The 20533-nt window shown below is 27.4% G+C and overlaps 2 protein-coding genes and 1 non-coding gene across 5 annotated transcripts in view; 1 reads left to right on the top strand and 2 right to left on the bottom strand.

The window, feature by feature from the left end:
• Window positions 1-235: 235 nt before the first annotated feature.
• On the bottom strand, window positions 236-10887 carry LOC123272933 (protein ROP). Of its 2 annotated transcripts, none has more exons than XM_044739959.1 (11): window positions 10795-10887; window positions 5204-5548; window positions 4892-4995; window positions 4048-4196; window positions 3744-3959; window positions 3566-3667; window positions 3247-3454; window positions 2930-3172; window positions 2661-2848; window positions 1656-1810; window positions 236-1580 (listed from the first exon to the last, which is right to left on the bottom strand). In XM_044739959.1, the coding sequence occupies exons 1-11, from the start codon at window positions 10820-10822 to the stop codon at window positions 1519-1521; spliced, it is 1800 nt and encodes a 599-aa protein (XP_044595894.1). In that variant the 5' UTR covers window positions 10823-10887; the 3' UTR covers window positions 236-1518. The 2 variants fall into 2 exon arrangements, with proteins under 2 accessions (XP_044595894.1, XP_044595893.1); XM_044739958.1 differs by lacking the exon at window positions 4892-4995 and adding an exon at window positions 4500-4603.
• Window positions 10888-12390: 1503 nt separating this feature from the next.
• The window catches only part of LOC123273022 (disabled homolog 2-interacting protein), a 66690-nt gene continuing 58547 nt past the window's right edge, over window positions 12391-20533 (top strand). Inside the window, exon 1 of one of the 2 annotated variants that reach the window (XM_044740109.1) lies at window positions 12391-12963. In XM_044740109.1, the coding sequence (XP_044596044.1) occupies window positions 12915-12963 (49 nt within the window). In that variant the 5' untranslated portion in view covers window positions 12391-12914. The remainder of the gene's footprint in view (window positions 12964-20533) is intronic. The other variant, XM_044740111.1, reaches the window with a different exon arrangement.
• LOC123273487 lies at window positions 15913-16063 on the bottom strand. The gene has a single exon (XR_006511320.1). It is a non-coding gene; the product is annotated as a U12 minor spliceosomal RNA (small nuclear RNA).

The following is a 20533-nucleotide window of genomic DNA, read 5'->3' as shown; positions in this document are numbered from 1 at the left end:
ATATTTTTCTACATGTTTAAGAACTACATATATCCTAATACAAATCCTTAATCCAACAAAAAGCAAAATAAAATTAGGCAGGGGGTAAATTGAATTGTAGTAGTTATAGTGTATTATTCATTTTATTATCATTGTAATTATTTGTATTTAAATATTATCATTATATTATTATGATAAGTTTATTATATAGAGTGATCGCGTAATTTGATCTATATTGAAACAATTATTAATTTCATTAACAACACATATAATTTAATTAACTGATTTCTTTAAACCCTACAATGTATAGGCCATTTTAAGCAGAACACTTTCTTTGGATTAACATAATATAAATACACATTTATAATAACTAATTATATAAATATTCTAAGTTGCATTTTTATAATTATTTCAATAGATCTTTAACTGTTGCTATTCAACGGATATATATATTGTAATATTTATATTTTTAATTAGCGAACAATAAAAATCTAAAATTGATCAGTGTATACAGATTGAAAGCATTGTAGTGATACTACAGATTATGCATTATAATGAAGATAGTAATTTTTTTAATAATGGAAAATATAATAATTTTGTTTTTCATTGCATAGTTGATAGATTTTTTTTTCTTATTTCATTTATGTGATGAGTGCTTGTACGGAATGACTATACGCATAGCTTTAATAATTTAATAAAGATATTTCATTATTATATTAATGGTTAGTCAACTTCATTATTGAATCTCAAAAATCTAATAATGTTATAAACTTATTTTTGATGACAAGTTAATTTTACTTTCAGAATTTCTTTTTTTTTTTTTTTTTTTTTTTCCAACTATTTCTGATTCTGAAAATTAAAAGCTTCTATTTTTTGATTATTGGTGAAAAAAAGGTGGTCAGGATATAGAAAATTTTAGAATAATTTAAATTGTAAAATTTGATTAATTTGATAGATATTATAATTTTTTTATCTAACAATATTGCATTCGCGCTCATCATTTTTACCTATTTTTAATCTATAAATTTGAATAATTCATTTAATGATTACTTAAGTTTTTTTTCTTCTCCTTTATATGCAAAAAAATATTTAAATAATTAATAAGAACACAAAAATATAAGTAACAATTATTAATTTTTATACAATCATCACGTCCATGACTAATGTAAAATAAAAGTTAGACTATTGGACGTGACTGAAACATATGATATATTTATATATTTTTTATTATTATTATTTAACTTTTTTCTATTGCTTATGATAAGAATTACTATTTATTGTTGAACATATACTATTACTATTAATCTCAAGTGGTATTAGTAATATTAATAAATAATTCTTCAAAGTATCTCATGCAGGCACTTGACACATTTGTCGAAAATCCAATCAATTTTTTCGTTTCCAATTTTTTACGTTCTCCAGAATACATTAAAAATAAATAAAAAATTTTATTAATATTACTGATTCCACTGAAATTATTAGTACACAATATGTAATCTATGTCATCATAAAGTTGTAGATAAAATCAGTCAATTAGATTTAGATGTGGACTTTACTCAAATCCGATAGAAAAGATTTTGGTGTGATAATATGAGATGATCCTGAAAAAAGTCGATAAATAATTAAAATTTACTAATAATATAAGATAAAAAAACACACGATTTGACTAATCTTACCAATTATGACTTCCCAATTTTTCATAGCATTCGTTACTTCATATGCACATCGAATTTCAGAAAAACATACTCCACCAACGATAAAGACTATTAAACGTGGTACATTTTTAATAGTCTGCTGTCCTTTATCTTTATGCCAGTGTCCATAACGTGCGCTAGAATAATATAATTAATTTTTTTTCATATTATATAAATATAATTTATTTATTTATTTATTTATTTAAACAAACCCAACAGCTTACGCCATTAACAGGGTTGATAGTTACAATAGTTAGTATATAAAAAATTTGTAATGTATAACAAGATGACATAAATAGTACAATAATTTAATAGATAGTTTGCTAAATGAGTAGACCATTGATGTGCTAGCAATTGCAACCCAAAAAAAAATAATAGTAATTAATAAAACGATAAAGAAAAAATAATAATAATTATAAAAATTACAGCAATTACACATAAATAACGCCATTAAGTTGATAATTTGTCAAGTTAGACAGCCACTAAGTTAGTTAGACAGCACCAGGTCTAAATAATTGCTTGATAATTAGTAACAAGAGTGTATTGTTCAAATTAAAGCAAGTTATAAAAGTTATTTAAGAGCGAAAATCTTGCATTATGTAATATACGAGCCTGGTGCCTGATAAACATATTAGTATTTAAATCATCAGATTTAATAATCTTACAGCTAATATCAGTCAAACTCTCAGATAACAGATCCAACAAATTACTAAGTACACCAATCACTACTGCAGGTGGTACATATACACGAACAGTATAGGCTGATCACAATTCACAATTCTCTACTAGTCGAACACTAATGGTGTCAATGGCTTTAAAGATGAATAATGATGATGTATTAAAAAAAAAAAAAAAAAAAATTGATAATACACCGCGTAGTTCGCTAGTAGAACATTCACTAGTAGAACACTCTCATGGATAGTTAATGATCTTTGTTCAAGCCCAGAAACGATAATCAATAATAATCATTATAAAAACAAACTATACCTCGTTGGAGCATGATATCCAGAACTAACAGCACGCCCGGCTAAAAATGGAAAATGTTTAGTATCTAATCTATCTTCAATAGAATCCTCCATAATATCTTTAACAACTGGTGTCCAACGACTCATTTGGTAAGTTTGTTCAGTAATTCTTTCTTTCCGTGGAACTGTGTATGGTTTACGTCCTTTACCCTATGGAATAAAATGTAAATATTAACTTTAATGAATGTAGTAATTATTAATAAATATTTTTTACAACTATTTTGCACATACGTCAACATTGATGCCTAAGCTTGCCATATTCATAATGGTTTGTTTGTCGTCTGGTGATACTTGAGCATGATGAACTAAACGATTGAGATTGTCTTCATTAATTCCGTTTTTACTTAATACATATAGGGCAATAATACGCAATTTATCTAGATTGTTAACTGTTTGATCTAACAAAACTGGAGTAATGTTGCGCATTTGATCTTTGATACGCTCGCCTTCAGCATCAGTACCCATAGCCAAATCCTTTTAGTATTGTATTTGTTAATTTTAAACATTTTAAAAAAAAAAAAAAAAAATGAAAAACAGTTTTTTCTTACCTGTTCAACCTTACAAAGTTTGTCTACATTTCCTTGATAACGCTTCATGCAATCTTCCGCCAAATGTAAATGAGTAGCATATTTACTCAATTCTTTCTGATATTGAGGCATTTTTTTAATCATTTGCGAAAGATCTCTCATACTTTGTTTATCTCCTTGCGGCATTCTTTTTGATTCTGTAAATTTCTTAAGATTCTTTGTGACATTTCTAAAAAAAAAAAAGAAAATATTCATTAATAAAAATAATTATAATACAAATTGTTCATATACAAACTGTATACTATGTAAATAAAAAATGGTTAATAATTTTCACGCTTACTGAGATACAACAGCAATATGTTGATGCCTCAATTCTACCCACAGTTCATCATTTTCGTCAAGCAAAACTTCTTTTTCACCCTGGCCTGCCGATGCCTCATAGCTGTAGAAAAATAATTCAAAAGTGGTAAATAATTTTTATATATAAATGATAATTTATAATAAAGGAGAATAGTTACCTATAAACATCATTTTCAATGTCAAGTAAATCATACGCCATAGCTTGGAGTGTAAGTTCATGCAATAGAGGCGAAACGCAGTCGAATCCACGATCAAGAATTAATAATTGCGAGCGTGATTTTTCCGGACCCTCACCCATTGTTGGTTCATCGGCTTTATAAGCGTCTAATTTTTGCTGTACCATTTGTGCGAGTTCCACATTACGATCAAAATCGCTATTACAATTATTAAAAATTTAATATTTAGTTGCTTAGTTTTTTTATAAATATAAGGAAGTAAAATTTTTAATGAATAATTAATTACCTTCGATATCTTACTGATGGATATTCACCAAGAGTAGCACAAAGTGTTGCTATTTGTTCAGCACTGCGTTCCATATTTGCATTTCGAGCATTTATAAATGATGGATTGTAAAAGCATTGAAACGTTTCACGTGAATCCAGAGAAAAAACCTGAGTATATATTAATGTTAAAATTAATTTGTTTATTTAGTCGCTTGGTTCTACTATAAATGCCAAGCTAATATATTATTATATTGTTATTTTGAGCAATAAGCAATAATTTGTCACATAAATTTTATGCAAAGCTAATTAATATGCATAGAGAAGCCACAAGTTAATATCTTCTTTTTTTACGATTTTAGCCAATAAGGAAAAACAATGACAAAGAAAGTGAAAAGTTATTTTGAGTGAATAAAATACGGTATGTTTGATATAATTTGGATGGATTTATTTGTTTGAACAGTTTTATTTCACCTGAGACTCATACGGAAGAAATGCAATGTTGATCTCTTTGAGAGTTTTTATCTTTCTAGCGGCGAGAGACTTGCAGAGTTCATTGAAGAGCTCCTCTGGACACACTGGATGAGTGCAAGCATTAATGCATTTTGAAAAATTGTTAGTTCGTGCGATGAATAAAATCAATACACGTGTAATACATTTAATTGCAGAATAATGTCGTTTTGAGAAGAAAAAAAAAACATTTATTTTCATCATTTCGAATCGTAAAGTTGTAGGGATGAAGATAAAGAGAGTGTAAGAACAAAAAGAAAGAAATAAACAAAACAATTTATCAGCTTGATAAAAGACAAGAATTTCACCCGCAAATCAAATTAAAAAAAAAAAAAATAAAAAAAAAATATTTTTACCTGCTCTTCATACGGTATAAATGCTATGTTGATTTCCTTTAAAGTTCTAATGTATTTTTTTACCATCGATTGGCGTAAATTGTTAAATAAATCATCAGGACATGCTGTGAAAAAATATTAACTAAAAATTGATGTAAAAAATAAAAACATAATAAAACTCAAAACACTCTTTAAAAAAAATTAAAAAAAAATCTATAAATTAAACGCTATTATTGTGCGATTGTAAATTTATTGATATTAATATTTATATTAGATTTAGTTAAAAGATTTGGTTATAATTAATCGATAGGAGAAACGATAATTAGACTTTACCTTCAGTGAAATATACGTGGGCAGCTTTATAAATAGTTCTAGATGGATTACTGAAGTCATCAATAAGTTTTTGCACCGAGCCATTGCAAGGAGTAATAAGATAAATAGCTTCCATTGATGGTAAAGGCTCTCGTTTCTTATTGATATCTTCTACTAATGTAATTCCTTGAGCACTTATATCATGCATTTTGCAACATGCTGATACCATTCTCATGGCTAATTGATCTACGACGAGGATTCTCCATTCAACATTAGCACCAGCACCAGCACCAACAGCAGCACCACCACCGCCACCAGCAGAAGCTTTTTTGTTAATCTTCTGCTTGATAACTTCATTCATGATTTCTATAAATAAAAATTACAAATTAATAATTATTCATGAAAAAAAAAAAAAATATCTTTATAATTTACAATGATTATGTTGTACAGTGATTATGTCGTGTATCAAATGCCAAAAGGGCGTATTACAGCAGTTAGATAGGGTTCCATGCCAAAAGAGCGTATAAAAAAAAATCAGGATTTTTCAAAATTTCGAAAAACAGTCTTCAAAATTGTCCGGAGAAAGTTTGTATAAAAAAAATTTTTAAAAATCAACATTTTCGATGGTGATAACTTTAAATTTTCATCATCTTGGACAGTCCAATGATTAAAAAAGCATATGAATTCAAAATTTTTTTCGCGTATTAAAATGTTAATGTTTTTATCAATTTCTTTTTTTTTCAGACGAAAATGTAAAAGATGCAGATAGAGATAGGTGCAGGAATTGTACCCCACTAAACTTTCCGTATTTTGATATTAGTTTTTTTTCGTATTTTTTAACTTCGAATAATTATAATAATTTCTTGCCCGCTATAGCTTTAATAAAAGATATATTTTTGTTTAACTGTATACCTTAAGCACGAAAGTAAGTATACTCTACTCTCGCCTAAAAATTCAAGCCACCGATTCCGCTACGTAAAATTGTAGTTAAAATCCATAATATGTATATATAGAATGAAAAACACCTCATTATAAATAAGAAATTGTTAACTAATCGTTAAAAAAAATTTTTGAGCTGAATACAGTTGAATATTGATCTGATGAAAACTCTATTTTCGAAAAACGGGATAAGACCAATAACTTTTCGATTTTAGAAAATTTTTAATTTTCTTAGCGGGAAGTTAAAAATTATACGCCCTTTTGGTTTTAGATCACTAAATTTTTAGTGTTCTAAAGCCAAAAGGCGTATAACTTGAGACATACGCCCTTTTGGCTTTGGAATTTTTTTTTTCATTTTTAGGCTTAGAACATGTTTACAAAACGATTGGCATAAAAAAAAAAAATTATACGCCCTTTTGGTTTTGCAAAGCAAAAAAAATAAAAATAATTGTTTAATTAAATCATCTTATATTATTTTTTTATTAGATAATAAAAGTAAAAAAAAATACGTTTAAAATAATCTATCGTAACAATGTGTAAAAAAAAAAAATCAAATATCTGTTTACTGAAGTCTCCAACAGTTATGATGATTACTTCCAGTAACTGTAAACATTTTGTTTAATGATGTTCAGTTTTTCACAGTTTTGTAAATAAACTTTAATAGCTCTAACTATTTTTAATGATAATTTCCTTTTGTTAGAAAGAATCTTTATTTAAAAAAATATAAAACTACATAACTTGTTTGTTATTGAAACACATTTCAAAATTTTATATTTTCTATCTTTATAATTTATTCATTGCGGTATTAATGTTTAATCTTAGTAAAAAAAATTTTTTTTCATATTCACTGGCTCATTGTAGATGTTTAAATTAATACGAGATTTAAATAATCCCTGCATTGTGTTCAACTGCGAGGTATTAATGAACAATTTATACTTAATACCGCATAGTACAAATTTAACGATAACTGTCTCCTGTTATGTTGTTATGTGCAATAAAACAATGCAGCTTTGAAAGTAATAATACATAACCAGTGATATGTAATTTTTATGAGAATATAAAATCTAACCATGAACTGAGTTACGAAGATATAATTATTAATTACATAAATATAATTATTCAATTATAGTAATCGAATTTTATCACTATGGAAATACTACACCCAATTAAAGGTATCTACAATTTTCTACTTTCAATATATTGAGATAACAATTTCGATGTTTCAATGAAGGATGACCTATTTTAACAATCTGCCTGATGTCATTTTATCTATTATAATTTTTTTTTTTACATATCATATGAATCTATTCTCAATTATAGCATCGGTTCAGATTTCTACCGTTACGTGATACGATATTGTAATTAAATATATATATATATATATATATATATATATATATATATATATATATATATATATATATATATATATATATATATATCGGAATTGATTTAATTAAAAAAGAAAGTTTCAATAAAATTTAAAAAAGTAGAAAAATCATTTCATATCAAATCACCTAGTTTTTAAAATTTTTTTATACAACTAATTTTTTGATACGTTTTTTTATGTATCAAAAGAAGCTTGCCTGGAAATTTTTAGTCCTTGATCTTTTAAAATTTGTACATTCAGATTTTTTTTTTAATTTCAAAAAAGCAGCGGTATGGTGGATTTAAAAAATTCTCAACTTTTGATTGAGTTTTAATGTTTTTTTTTTTTTTTTTTAACTCAAGTTCTTCCGAAATCAAAAAAAAGTTAAGAAAAATTTTATTTTTACAAAAAGTCGAAGAAGTTGAGTACTTGTTATGTTTCATACTATAAAATGTTTTGTTTTTTCTTCCTTTTTCTTTACTCAACTGAATTTCAGGATTATAAAAATAACCCTTATTACTTTTAAATTAATTTTAATATTACAATAATAATAATAATAATATTTATAATTATAATTTCAGAAAAAAAATTACTCAGAATAAAAATAATTTTCATAAAAAATTTCTTAAACAAAAATAAAATTTGTTTCATGCCGTAAGATGGACGGTGGTGTTTATAAGAAGGTCCTTCTTTACAAGCATGTACAAAAGTCAAAAATTTTTACAAAAAAAAAATTTTTTTTTTAATTTGTTTGTTTGTTTTTTTTTTTTTTTTTTTATTAAAATTTACTGATGAGCTGAGGCAAATTGAGAGCAAAACGAAAAAAAAATCAAGTTTTCATTTTTCTGAAGATTGCAGCACGATAATGGATAAAATCTTATTCCTTTAATTTTTTCAAAAATTTGAATTATCGGGGCGGAAAAACTACTCAATGGATCGATTTGAAAATTTACATTGTTTTAAGGGGTACATTGAGGTGTAAAAATTCCTGCAATGTCTAGCTTCCACGTCGATATTTGTTAAGATACAGTCGATTAACCAAAATAAGGGAAAAAGTCACTTTTTTCAACTTTCCTTAACGCGGTATCGTACATCGATAAAATTTTTTTTTTTGGAATTTTTTATGGGATTTCATTAGGAATATTTTCCAGTTTTCAAAACTGTCCTTTTTTTTGCTGTGCGATTATTGGTTGCAGAGATATTGATGATTAAAGACATAAACGTCTTTTTTCGTCTAATCTCGGATATCTCCGCAAAAAATGGTTGTATCGAGCTAAATAAAAAAATGAAATTGAATCTGAATAAATAAGCTATCTGTTCCATAAGGTCGCTTTATCTGAAAAAATTTTTCCGAGCCCGTAGAGCGAAAAAAAAAAATCAAAAATTTCGAAAATTTTTTTTTCGCTCTTTTTCTTCGGATCATGTTGAAACCGTACTTCCTAAAAAATTTTGATCTCAAGATCTGAAAACTAGAATCTCAGAGCTTTAAAATGCATTTTTAATTTTTGCGATACGATCATTTTCCACTGGAATACAGCCTGTCAAAAATCTAAAAAAAAATTGCATTTTTTTTTATTCCCTTAATTTTTGTGAGTAGTGTAGATTAAAACAATCAAAAGTTATGAACATTCAAAACTTATATTATATCACTCTTCTTAAGAAATTCTAAAAATTGAACGTGTAAAAAATTCTTAAACTTAAAAAAAATTGCTGAAAAAAGAAATATATTTTTCTAAAACAGGTATGATTTGGTATGGATTGACCTAAATGTAGTACCCAGTCGACTCTTTATTAAGTAATAAATAATAAAAGACATAACATACTACGTTTTTAGTAAAAAACATAAAAAAAAATTATATTTTTGTATCTTCGGATCTTTCATTACAAATTAAAATTTAAACAGTATTTAACTCTCTAAATTACTCCAAATATTACTCAAAACTACTTTCTACGATGGACATAATTTTAATGATGATTAGAAGTTAAGGATTACAGAAAATCATTATTTCCCTTAACTAATAGTAGTAATTCTATTGTATAGGTCAAATTATAAAAAAAGTTATCGACTTATAAAAAAAAAAATGTTAAATTGTCATATTAATAAAAAAAAAAAACAAATTTAAAATTTTGTTAAAAACAAAACGTTTTCAAATTTCATGAGTGTGAAAGAAGCAAGCAGCTAATTCAAAAAATTTTCAAGTAACTCTAAAATTAATAATTGAAGAAATATTTTTAAAAATTACACAGGAAGATTTCTTTCAAATTTCCAAGTTCATTTTTTTTTATATTATTTTTTTTCGAAACAAGTAAATTATTTATAAATTAATAAAAATAATTTTTTCAACATCTGCTACAATCATACTCATAAAAAGTTTCCAAAAAAGCATAAAAAATAAAAAATTTTCTTTATTATAAAAAAAACAATATAATTACATGATTTATAAAAAATTTTGATTTGTTATCTATATTAATTTATAAAATAAAAAATGGTGAGATTTAATTAAAAATAAAATAAAGGTAATGTACAGATTAGTTAGATAAATTGCTGTAATCTGTAACATTAAATCTTTCGGTACCCATCTATTCAAGTATTGATCGGTCTTTAAAGTTAGTGACGTCACAACAGTCACGTATACTTGTGAAATAGTACCCTTATAATTAAATATCTATGTATGTAATATTAATAAAATTGAATAATTAATAATTAAGATTTCTAATTTCTCAATAATTTGAAGTAATGTTTTAAAGTTCCTATAATCAATATGAAATTATTTTACTCATAAATAACGAATTAGATTAGTGTTATGTCAAGTCCACGTGTGTAATCTAAAAATAGAATTGTCACGGATTATATCAAGAACACTAGGTTAATTATCAATTGAATTTTATTATCATTAAAAAATCAATGTTATGATTCATCACTGTTGATATAGTAAGTATCATATACAAACAATTAAACGTCAAAGTGTAATTAAAAATAAATAATTGTGATAAATTACAATAATTTATGATGTAAATTTATAAGCCTACTAAATAATCAGTGAATTGTTTATTTGATGTAAATGTTATGGACTGACAAAAATACTAAATAGTTTGACATTTATGAGTATGCTCAATTGTGTGATGAAATCATCTTGACCAAGACGTACGCCCAACAAAACCTTAATATCATACGTATTTGAGGTTATTATAAATAACTATTACTATTTATAGTAAAGTATTATTCAAACAATCTATGTGCAATGACAAATTACACTTATTTTGTTGCGATAAATAATAAATTTTATTTTTTTAGGGTACTCACTTTGACCGACTTGTGCTTTGAGCGCCATTTTGACAGAACTGAAACTCTCGCCAGAGAAATCCCACACAGGTGGCGTCTATTTCATAATACCTATATATACTTACATGTTTCATACTTTTTTATTATTTAGTTTTTTATTGATATGCTATAATTATAAAATATTTGCAAAAAATATTGGGTTTTCTTCTGTATCGTATTAATTTCTATTTAGTAATAATTTTATTGAAACGAATTTATTATTTGCATAAATTATTTTATACATTTTTTTTCTAAATATAAATTGTATTATTTTATGATACTGAAATTAACAAAGAATTATTTACCCATTACTTGATCTTATTAAAAATTAAAATAATACTGAGAAAATATTTTCATAAAAAATTGAATTCATAGTTTTGGTCAATCTTTGACGCGAAAAATTATTTTTTTTGATAACTTATTTGTTTAATTTTTTAAAATAGATAGCGAATTATAAAGGAAGTATTTATAAAAATTTGCACTCTCATTTCTTTCAATCTTGTAAGTATATTTTTTTCATAGTGAACTATTTGTTAGGGAAAACCATGGGATTGATAGCTCAATACTACTCTACAAAAATTGAGAAAGTAATAAAAAGTATTTATTTTTCATGCGTATGTTGTGATGTTTGTTGTTTTTATTGTGATAAAAATTTATGTCTATGCATCAATATTAAAAATTAATAAAATTGAAATTAGCAAACATGTAAAAATTTTTTAGTTTTTTAAACTCATAAGTTACTAGTAAAAAAAACATTTTAAAAAATTGCATCAATAATTTTCATTAATTTTAACACTACCAAAATAACAATTTAAATGGGAATTTTTCTGTCTGCAATAATAAAAAATGTTTTTAATAATTCTATAATAATTATTTTTTTATTTTTTCATAATTTATTTTCTTTGGAAAATAATCCTAACATATATTTATCAAGTCTGTTAAATTTATTATCATAACATAAAACCTATAAATAAAACTAATTAGAGTCTTAAATGTGAACCGATGAATATAAATGACACCGAAGTTGACAGACATTAAAAATTTTTTTAGAATTTTATGGCAATTAAATTATTATAAAAAAAAGTTTAATTAAAAAATTCTACATGTGAAAATTAATAAAAATTACAAGTGAAAATTTTTATAAGCATTTTTTTATTATAATTGGTTTGTTACAAAAATTTTAAAAATTGACATCTGACAGCTAACTTCAGTACCATGAATATAATTAAAAATTATTTAACAATAAATAGATATTTACAACAGAGAATTATATTATTGGGACTTGCGTAGTAGTTGAAATGTTCTGCGCATATTATTTGAACACTGCTGCGCGCGCAATTTTTGATTCTGCGTTTGATGGTTGGAGCACCGTGCGAGTAAAAGAGAAATGATTGTTCGTGAGTTGTCGGTAATGTTCGGTAGCGGTCGTTGTGGGTGAGTGTAAAGTGGAGTTAAAAGGGAGCAGATGAAATGTATAGGACAGATAATGCAGCTTATGTATAGAGTATAGAGTGAGAGTCGTTGAATGTGTTTGTGCTTGAGCACTAGCCGGTGGGTCTGTTGGCCTCGCCTCGCTCCTCGTTGCTATACATCCATACAGTAATACACAGTAATACAGTCCAACATTTATACGTTGTGTTGGTTGGTCTAGTCTTTCCTCACTACATTGCCACTTTCAGTTTGAATCGAGGAGCTGGTGCTGATGCATGTGGTTCGTATGGTGCCCCACGTCCCACGATTGAGAAGTATGTAGTGTTTTACCGCGCGCTTACCAACAAACCTAACGATCGTGCTTTGCATCTGGCACTCGGGTCTCTTGTTTATATTTCAATTGTAAACTCCATTTCAAGTTGGTCAACGGTCAAGGATTTTCACCCCGAGAGTGATTGCAAGCATAATTATTTCTATTCAGTATTTATGCTATTGTTCACTTATTTATTTATTAATTATTTATTATTATTCTTCACTGATTAGATGGCATAATATGATCCGGATTAATTATAAGTTTTTTAGTGATGATTTCTTGTGTTGGTGTAAATTTTCAATTGGATAGTACATACTAATATCTTGAGAAGTATAATTTATCGGTGAATCGGAGCATCATGAAGCTGGAGTACCCTTGTCGAGTTGAGGGATGGCTCAACGTTTGTGGTGAGTAGTCAATTTTCTTGTTTTACTATTTTAATATGTGCAACACGGTTCAATTCTTATGATCTTTATATTAAATAATCAGTTAATTAAAATGATACTGAAATAAGTGGACCTCTGACTATTTTTAGGATTTTTCTCAATAAATAAATTATTATAAAAAAAAAAAAGCTATATAACACTTTTTTAATATTTTGTTATTGATAATTTACTTATTAAATGAAATCAAATAATAACTAGGTGTCAGCAGATATTTGACCATTTAATAAAAAAAAATTTGCATTCACAGATTTGTAAAATTTTCTTTATAATCTATTTATCAAAAAATTTTTTAAGTTACCAGATGTCCGTTTACTTTAGTATAAACTGAAATCATTAGACATTTAACCATTTGTTGGATTTTCTTTTTTTACAAATAAATTACAAAAAAATATTAAAGAAAATTATATTGATAGTTTTTTAAAACTTCTAATGTTAAATTTTTTTTATTATATTTTATTTATTTAAAAATCCTAATAACTGTGGAAGGTGCCTGTTAATTCCAGTATCATTAAGTATAAAAATATGTATCTACGAAACAAATGTGTATTGACATAAGTAAATTAACACGTGTGATGGACGGTTTTTAAATCTCGTGGTGAATCACGTGTATGTACTTTACTTATTGAATATAACTATAATAATAATAATAATAATAATAAATAAAAACAGATAAAAATAATAGACTCTTACATCTATGAACATGTCAAAAGCTAAGTCAACTAGAAAGCTATAATTTCCTGTCAATATCTCGCAACATCAAATTCTATTCCCAACTAATTGTAATTATATGATTGATTATGCGAAATTACACAAAATATATACAATGCATTCATATTTAATTTGTATGAATAAAATAGCATTTGATGACATATTAAATAATATTCAATGAAAATGACGGTATAATTGTGATTAAAAAAAAAAAATACTCTCCCTTTCTGATTGGTAGCCGATCAAAATCAATGATACGTTCCTCACATTGCTACCACGACTACCAATGAAAGATTGACTTAGTCAATAGCATTCCAGAGTACTGTTTTTTATTTTTTATTGTGCATACATCATTAAACATATATCAACGAGTGGAAGCTTTTATGTATGTCGCGAAAACAATTTGATAGTAGAATACGCATATGTATTATTAATTATTACTATTGTATATGGAGACTGAACTCACGAGATATTAAAATTTATTAAGTTAAAATTTACAGAGTTTCGTGCTTGCACGTGACATGCGAACGGACGGCATAACGGCTTATGGCAACGTTTGTTGTAAAATACCTACAACAATTTATTTAACGATATAACTAGCAACATTAAGACGAATGATAGCAGACTGATGAATAAATTATATTTTTCGTAAGTGTATAAGTATCGAAATCTTTAAAAGGTAAAATAAAAATAGTATGCAGATATATAAACTCATGAATCTTAACAAATTAATTCAAACTTGATAATTATTAATCGATAATTATTTTTCTTTGTTTTATTTTTATTACCAAGCGACAATACGTGCAGAGTTCAATCGAGAGTTTTGCCATCATAAATACTCGAACTCGTTTCGTCAGATATTTTTACACTCAAACTCATCCACACAACAAACACCCTACTTTATCTTGTCTACTTTTATTCTCTGCATTCGAAATTCAAACACGTATGTCTTTGTAATTTAAACTCAACTCTAAAAAAGTTTTTTTTATATCTTTAAATCTTAAAATCTAAAAAAGGAAAATTATTATGCTCGGTGAATTTTAATTTTAAATCCTATAAACCCAAGTAAAGTTTACTAGATTGCACAATCTGTGAAGGTACTGATTAAAAATTAACGCTTTTGGGATTTCGGGTGAAATTTGCAAGGAATTTATACAGTATACTGAGCACCGAGGAAAGTGTAGGTGAGTAGGTAGAAGTAAAAGAGAAGAAACAAACGGTACAGCACGTGAATGGAATTTTGTTGGAGGGGTTTACTACGCTTTTTGTACCCCCGCCCTTAGTTTTTTTTTTTCAAGTCAGAGAAATACTGACAATTCTTAGACAGTGTAGCAATACTCTACAAAAAAAACTCATTTTATTTATTAAAATAAAAATTAATGTTGATATTGAATAAGCTTCGCTTTTGAAATTGGACAAAGCTTTAACGGTTTTTTGAGTTACTACCCAAAAATTCGTATTTAAATATATTTTAAAGCATAGAAATTAAAATCTTCTATCATACGAAACTCGCACGATTCGTGTCACGCACGTTGCTCACACTTCCGGTTGTGACTGCGCATGCCCTTTGTCTACCTTCCGGTGATGATAGGAAAGTATAGAGACAATATAAAGGTAGTAGTAAACGTATACAGGTAAAAAAAAAAACATTACGGTTACTTGCAGAATTACAGTTATGCCGACTTCAAGATTCAATTCCAGCCGTGGATACTCCCACGATTATGACCGTGAATTAAATCATTTCATAGTGAATATATTTAAAAGTTGAAAAAAATAATACATCTAACATCATACTGTGAAACTATTTTGCATATTATTTTTTAATGTTTCTCACTTGTGTTTTGTCTTTACAAAACAATAACTACTTTATGCTGAAGGAAATTTTTTGAATGAGCACTTACAACTATGTGTTATACGTAGACGTCAAGGTCTTTTTAAATTTCAACATGAGTTTTGAGAGTTGAAGTGTATTGCGTGTTCTGAACGAAAATATTTTCTTGAATTTTAGGTGCCTGACCGTTTAAAAATAGATTTAATCTTTAACTGAAAATCTATTTTAATCAGGATTCGGAATTATTGGTGAGGCTTGAATTTCCAAGAATTAAAAAAAAAATACCAAAAGAAGTTTTTTTTCGTTTTTTCTACCTGATGGAAAATTGTTCCGAAAAAGTTTCTTCAGATGTATTCTTTTGATCTAATAATAGGGTAGATCGCTTCACTCAGCCGCTCGAAAAAGTAGTTCAAGCAGCTAAAGGACGACCTGTGCCCCGTCAAAAATATGGTCGCTTAATTATTTAGCATAGCTAAGCATTACCAAAGCTCTATATTTTCCTTACTCATTAGTTTAAGGCACGAAAATTTCATCTATCTGAGTGGTCTTTATTATTTCTTAATCAACAGTCTTCAAGCGAAAAAATGTTGGCGATTAAGCCACCTACCGATGACGTACAGTACTAGTATTTTACGAATATATTCAATCGGATTTTTTATTCTGTTCAAAGATTTTCGTTGTTCTTCTAAATTAATCTACAATTAAAAATTAAAGCTTTTCAAGTATGCACTTGTTAGTACCTGTTTATGGAGTGTCGCTAAGTGTGCTCTAATGATATCATTATTATACGATAAACATTTTATAATGATATTGGACTTGTTATCACCCGACAACGACGTATTAAAATAGCACGCTTGGAAGAAATACAACACTTTGATACATTTGATCGTTTCGAGTGATTATTAAGTGTAATTATATTTTCAAAACATTTATTAAACTTTATAAAAATATGGAGGGTAAATTTGAGGATTGGAAAAATAAAATAAAATAAAAAGCTAGGTGATGTTTTAGTTTTGTTGATGGTACAAGAATATCCTGAGGGTGGTTTTTAAAGGTCTGATCGGTCTTGGTCTTGATGTGTAAGGGTAAAAAGAAGCGTCAGAAGCGTGGAAAGCGACCCAGCACTAAGGCTACATTATAAAGAGAAGCTGCTGGAATATCGATTACTCTCACGCCATGTACTCTAAACCATCCCTCGTGAAACTAGAGAAGTGAACGTGCTTTCGCGATTTATAGAATCGACTTACCTAACATAACTTTTGTACCAAACTACAAAAAAAATACAAATAATTATACTTTCAGTAGGCGGCGAATGGAAAATCCTTAAAAAAATTAAAAAGCTGGATAATGGTATACGCGACCGCAAGATTAAATTTAAAAATATTTAAGTATGTGTAAATATATACTTAATGATGCGTAATGTTCAACTCACGCGACTATCTGTAGACTTTCGCAAAAGAGCATTTTTGCGCAAGTCTTCGTCTTTATTTCTTATCGTCCGCGTGGAAAGAGAGAAAGTTATTACGGAAGTAAATTATTACCCGCGCTTGTTGTTATATTCCTATTCTTTACATTTCTTTCACTATTTTCAATACCCTGAGAACATATTTCCCATCCATTCGCAAATTAGATCTAGCTATTTGATTAATAACTATTATAAATATTTAGAAAGACCAATTTAATTATATATGTTAATTAACATCTCTTCTTTAATAACCGTATTTATTTTTGAAAATGACAATTTTGCAATTCTAAAAATTACAAATGCCAAGAATGTGTGATAAATGTATAAAAGGCGGATTTAATGCAATAATCTAAAAATAATCATGATCCACACCCACCTTTTTGCCATCTGAGATACAAAATTTTACCTTGAATAATCCAGTTGGGTGCGACGATGTTATGAATAAAATGAATAATAGATATCATATATTGATTAAAATGAAAAAACTATGGCTCTCGATATCAAGTTTTGTGTGATATTTCTCATCGTTGAGTTACAGGCAAGAGAATCCGGTCGATAGACAGTAGCGAGACAGTCCAGTGTAACTATAAACCTTTCTCTTTCTCAACACTATATATCTATATATCCATAGATAAACATACTCTCACAGATTATTTATTGAATTTAACAACTTTCTTAATCACTTATTTGTAACTAAGTGTGTTTAATTAACATGTTTAATATCGTCAAAAATATTTAAAACATATAGGTATTTGCTACTAACAATCTATAATAATGTACTGAAGTATAATTTATATTTCATATAATTTATTATTTGATATAAATTAAATTCGCAGTACTCATAAAATTTCATAATTTATATAGCTATTGTAAGCGGCATGATGGCCGAGCGGGCTGTCATTATCCCGTTAGTTCGTTCGTGCATCATGTCGTGAGGCGAGGGTTCGAGCCCTGATGGTTGTTCGAATAGTTCTAACACCAACCGTCGGAGATCGCTCCGGTAGCCGACTGTACTGGCATGGGTTTTCTCTGTGGTTTCCCCATCGCCACTATTCCAACAACCGATAGAAAGGGGTGAGGAATAGGGTAAATACAGTACAGAAAGCACAAGTCGGTCCACAGCCGCATTGAGAATAGAATTATGTGCGAAATGATATGTTGATTATAAAAAGAAGCGGAGAACATGTTGATTATAAAAATACCGGAGAATATGTCGATAATAAAAGAGTTGAAAGATTGTATTGATAATATAGAGCGGAGCATATATTGATAATAAAGAGTTGAAAAAGACTATATGCGGAGAAGCTGAGACAATTAGCCTTGTAAAAACTAGAAAACGGTATACACTGATAAAAGGATTTGTTTATAGTTAAAAATATTTGTTAATATTTAACAAATCATTTATTAGAGACCACTTTTTAGTCCTTAACAAATATTTCTTAGTATTTAACAAGATTTATTAATATTTAATAAATGAATATCAGATTTATTAAATACAAACAAATCATTTTAAATACTAAGAAATATTTGTTTGATACTAAAAAATGGTCTCTAATAAATGATTTGTTAACTATTAACAAATATTTTTTTAATACAAATAAATCCTTCTATCAGTGTACAAGTAAAACTCATAATAATAATATAGCTATTGTATATTAAAAAAAAAAAAAAAAACAGGTTTAAAAAAATATTGCTCAAAAGTATTGTTAAAACATTTTTCAACTTCCCAATTTGACATGAAACATTACTTCCTTTTAACTCGATAATACTTTAAAAACTTAATTCTTATGTACAGCAATAATCTTTAAGATTTAAACTAATACACAAGAGTTGGCTGTAGTAAACTGTGGGAATGAAAATTCAACCAACTAGAATGTCTTTCTTTAGGGCTTTAGCTTACGCGTATTACATAATAACTCAACATAATGTACTAGTAACCTCTCTAACACATGCGATTCGGTCATCGTTTGTATGTTATGTTTTATTGTTTCTATATTTTTCTTTCTTTATATATACAAAATTTATTTTCAAAATAAAAATATCAAATTAATTTTATACTTAGTGCATAGAATAATATAATTAATTTGAATGATTTGACAAAAATACGCCTAAATAAAATACAATGATTTTATTTACTTAGGATATTTTTGGGTCATTCTATTTATTTCTATATTTTGACACTCACGATCATCACTCGACATAAATATCAATGAAAAGCATTGTTGATCGTCAATTACATATCCAACTAATATTCGATGAGTTTGCAAGTCATAGTGTCGAGTATTGTAATAAGTACTTGTTGCTCTTGGGAAAAGAAAAAAAAAAAAAGAGAGAAAAAAGAATGTAGATATAAAAATCCTCTTTCCTTACGATGTTTCTTTAACGGTATATTCTTGTATCCTAAACGTAGATTACCATTTAGACAATGAGTTGATGATTCATAGTGTTCGCAAATAAGCGAGAAACCTGGCTTTTTATTATACTGCAACATGTTACATAGCTGATGAATCATGTTCAAAGATGACGAAAATTATTGATAGTAAATTGCTCATGGTGCTTCAGCGTGACCGGATCTATGTATGAGAAATTTATTGAAGTTATGAGAGAGAGATACATAGAAAAAAAAAGAAAAATAGTAAAACGTGACACCCTTGAGCTGCAAGATCGGATTTCGATACGCGTATTGACGTTCGAGAATTTTTGTTCCTTTTCTATGATGTTTAAAAAAAAATGTTTTTATATGAAATAGAACATTATTTGATACGATAAAAATTCTGTACATACACTTGAAGGTTCAAAGTTTCAATCAAATCACTAAAGTTGAGTACGTTTAAGTAATAAACGGGAAAAAATTTATACTTAAAGTTGGTTGTATATTAGAAAATTAGAAAGCGAGAAATCGTGACCAGTCAAGTTTGCTTTTACTTAAAGATAAGAGAATCAATGAGATCAATCAAAAAGCTAAAGTATTTAATAGTTGTAAAAATTTTGAATAATTTATTTTTAATGTGAATAAATTATTACACATATCAAACGTTTATGAATATCTAAAATTCAACTTTTCAAATCAAATATATATTCACGTATGAAAGTAAGAGCTGGAGTGGATGAGAGTAGGTAGCTTTAAGGATATAATTTTTCCCCTAATGTATTTTATTTCCATCCCCTTCATATGGACCTAAAGGCATCTAGGATAGGCTTTAGTCTGCGACTGTTTATTTTTGTTGGCTCCCTTCTTTTTACTTCATCATCTCGCTGGCGATTGATCCGTCGATGCATCTCGTTGGCTCTTGCTGTGTATTTGTGATATACATCCCGGTTAGTTATATATATACATACTGTATAATAAAAAAAAATAAGAAAAAAAAGGAAAAATAATGTAGAATAGTCGACGAGGGTAGACTAGGTTGCGAAGAAAAAGGGGCTGGAAAATTTTCATGCCCGACGGACCGAACTCCATTCGTCTGCACCTGCATCGGTGCGCACCATGCGATTGACAACAGTGCGCCAACAATTATGCTTTTTTT

This window comes from Cotesia glomerata, linkage group LG10, assembly GCF_020080835.1.
Source record: "Cotesia glomerata isolate CgM1 linkage group LG10, MPM_Cglom_v2.3, whole genome shotgun sequence".
In the NCBI taxonomy this organism is placed as follows: Eukaryota; Metazoa; Arthropoda; class Insecta; order Hymenoptera; family Braconidae; genus Cotesia; species Cotesia glomerata.
Note: the sequence above shows the minus strand (reverse complement) of the source record. Positions and strands in the feature narration are given on the sequence as shown.